Below are 3,557 nucleotides of genomic sequence, written 5' to 3' on the forward strand. Positions count from 1 at the left end.
AACTAACATATTTACATTACATCATTAAACATAGTTCAACAATATCTTTAAAATGAAAACGAAATAAAAAGATAAGTAAATCTTAGCTGAAAACAAAAAATCAATAATTATTTAGAATACAAACATATTTCTCCTCTCATTAGCAGCCACACTTATCTTCGTGTAACTGTCAATCAATCCAATGCCCCAAGTGCCACACACAAGGTCTCCCATCGTCTCAAACCCAAGGCCCAGATATTGGCTGCGATCACGCTTATCGGTGGCTTCCATGTTTGCAAACAGAGCATTCCTCGACAGACATGCATATACTCTTTACTAAAATTAGTTGTTCCATTACTCGTAACGTATAACAGAGATTTATTTCAGTCATAAATTGAAAATTGATGTACAAATAACAGGGGCAAGTTGTAAGTTTGAGGGGGGAAATACTAATACACATAACGGAATGACAGGGTGAGTAAAACACGACCTAAAAATTCTGAAATAACATTTTAAACTAAAATGCATTCCTGATCATAATCTCCCAGAAGTACACTACAAGATGCAGTGTCTGAGATCTGTTCGGTGGGGCAGTTCCCCTGGGTGTCCTCATTTCCAATTAACTGATTCGTTTCTCCGTCTTCGTTTGGCATAGGTTCCTCGCAGTCTTTTTCGCCATCTATGTGTGATATGGGTTCCTCGCAGTCTTTATCGTCATCGATGTATGGTAGGTATTCCTCCCAGTCTTTATAGTCATCGATGTATGGTATGTTGTCGAATGCTGAGTTAACTGAGTCACTAACCTCAAAGTATTATAATAACAGCTGAGGAAAACAACCAATCAGAATCGCTAAAAAGCAGAGAGTAAACTCATATGAATGATTTTTCATCTTCGACATATAACTGCGATCTGTAGGACGTAGACCGTTGTTAAACACTCTTAGTTGACAAGTGAAGACGATCGCCCAATCTATGAGATATTAATAGAACTATTTGGAGGAAAACTTAAAAGCAGACCGCTTTTGCAACCTGAGCTCGTCATCGTGCTGTTAGGCCCGATCGCTGCGTGACGAGCGCAGCTCGTCAGTGATGCGCAATGGGTCAATGCTAACAAGTAGAGATCCATGGTCAACAACTATAATTAGTGTAAAGGATTAATATTCTGTTATGTATTATGTACTTAATCGACACCTCTTATTATTAAATGGCATATGCGACTATAGAGTAGTGTATGCTTACAAGTTGATCCACAGTCATAACTATGATTAACCCTTTTTCCCTCCGAACGGTCTTTTAAGTATTGTCCTCTCAGATCGGGTGGCCAGTACAGTTGGCCACATCCGTTTCTATAGCAGGTCTCGTCCTGGGTATGAAGTTAAACTGCCTACACCCACCTAACCATTTCCTTAATTCCTACCCAATCCCCATCCAGGGTCTATTAGTACCTGCTCTGTTCGACCGTTCCAGTACATGGCTCGCTGGGAGTGCTTAAGCCGGCACTAGGTGCCCTATCTGGTGTCGGTGAGAGCTGATGTGAGCTTGACTCTGACGAGGCGTAAGTCATGTACTGGTTCAGAAGCCAGCTACTTCGATGTCCTTGGTCAGGAAGTGTGTATTGAGCAGGAGTGTCGGAGCTCCTGCTGCAACGTGCGAGCCCAGGCCGTGCGAGTATACCCAGTGTGGTTAAACGAGTCAACACCGGGCCCCGGGGATCTGGGGTAGATTAACCTGGGCTCCCACGGGACCCAGTTTTATCGAGGGCGTGCCCGTTCCCGGTGTATCTCGGCCTGCACCCTTACACACGATGCGCTGGTTAAAATACTTATGGTAACCGAAACCACCCCCAAACCAGGGCAAAGCGTAGTAACAAGAGATCAAAGTGATCTGGAGAAGAAACGGCAGTTGTCTGACTCAGAATGTAAGCTCGATCAAAACAAGCAAAGAAAAATGGAAAAAGAACAAACCGACGATGAGATAAATATTCCTACTCCCTTATTTCTTGTGCTAAGTCATAAGGAAGATGGTAAAACCCTGACTAAGGTGAGCCCGTTCCTTATCCACAAATCTTTAGTAGCCTGTGGAGGGCAACCTAAATCTTTAAGGAAGCTGAGGAATGGAACTATCCTGGTGGAGGCTGCAAATTGCATTCAATCCAAGAAGTTCCTTAAAATCGACCAGGTAGCGGTTACTGTCCAGCCACATGCCTCTCTGAACTCTTCCAAGGGAATCGTTTTCTGTCGAGACCTTATGGACTGCAGTGAAGAGGAAATAAAGGTTGAGCTGCAGTGCGAGATGGTGACTGATGTGGTCAGGATTGTTCGGACCGAAAACGGGGTAAAGGTTCCTACCCCGGGTCTTATTATAACCTTTGCAAAACCCCATCCGCCAGAAACCATCAAAGCCGGTTATTTGTCTCTGTCTGTGCGGCCGTACTTTAAAAACCCCCAATGGTGTTTCCGCTGTCAGAGGTTCGGGCTCTCCAGTAAAGTGTGTTTGAACCCAGAGACATGTTCCCGCTGTGGTGATGAAGGACACCAAGAGGAGGGGTGCAAAAATGAGACGCGATGCATCAATTGCAAGGGGAAACATCCGGCATACTCAAGAGAGTGTAATATCTTTAAAGAAGAAAAAGAAATATTAAAAATTATGACTATCGAAAAACTTTAATTTAAAGAGGCGCGTAAAGAGTACAGGAGGAGGGTCGCCCCAACTCCAAAAAAGGAGTTTCCTACTCTGAAGCTGTATCTGTCCCTGTTCAGACCGCACAGTGTTCCTCATGTACAGTCTTGGAGGGTATGGTGCGTGCATTGACGGAGCAGGTGGCTGCTCTGGTTCAGCAACTCGCCGCAGGTGCTGGGGAACAGTCTGTGGTCTTGCCCAGTAAATCTCCCCGAGACGTTCAGACCTCCTCTAAACCTAATGCACAGTCTTATGTTAAACCTTCACCAGGATGTGTTACGTATAGAGATAAAGTTCAGCAAAATTTGAAACCTGCCTTAAGTTTAGAAGAGAGAAAGAAATTGTCAGAAAAGCTTAAGAAGAATATTCAAACTAAAGTCGATAACAGGTCAAAAGTGTCTGTTAGGAATCCTAACACGTCATCATATAAGTCATCTCAACTGTCCATCAATAATGATGACACAACTGAGGATTCTTTGGAACTCCGGACGGAGTTCCAAACGTTGCTTGGAACTTTCCGCCCTGTTACAAAACAAAGAAAAAAAATTACTATGTAGTAAAGAAGTAAAATATTGCATGAATTATAATAATAAAATAAAATAAAATCATGCTTATTCAATGGAATATTAATGGTTTAAGAAGTCATTTAGAGGATTTAAAACTACTTATAAATACAAAAAGGCCCAAAATAATCTGTATTCAAGAAACCAAATTAGCTCCTCACATAGGGGAGAGCGGGGCATGTGGAGACAAACTTCAGATTTTATTTTTTACATTTTTTGTTTGAATTATTTTGTAATTGGAAAAATACTGATATTATACTTCAATTATTTGTACACTTTTCTATGGTATTGACGCTTTGATTAACTATATATATCTCCCAAAATTAAAATATTTGT

The 3,557-nt window shown here is 41.8% G+C and overlaps 1 protein-coding gene across 1 annotated transcript; it reads left to right on the forward strand.

Moving 5' to 3' along the window:
• Positions 1-1,803: 1,803 nt before the first annotated feature.
• Positions 1,804-2,863, forward strand: LOC124373542. The gene is made up of 2 exons (XM_046831904.1): positions 1,804-2,587; positions 2,739-2,863. The coding sequence occupies exons 1-2, from the start codon at positions 1,804-1,806 to the stop codon at positions 2,861-2,863; spliced, it is 909 nt and encodes a 302-aa protein (XP_046687860.1).
• Positions 2,864-3,557: the final 694 nt, after the last annotated feature.

This window comes from Homalodisca vitripennis, unplaced genomic scaffold (assembly GCF_021130785.1).
Source record: "Homalodisca vitripennis isolate AUS2020 unplaced genomic scaffold, UT_GWSS_2.1 ScUCBcl_5825;HRSCAF=12744, whole genome shotgun sequence".
Taxonomy (NCBI): domain Eukaryota; kingdom Metazoa; phylum Arthropoda; class Insecta; order Hemiptera; family Cicadellidae; genus Homalodisca; species Homalodisca vitripennis.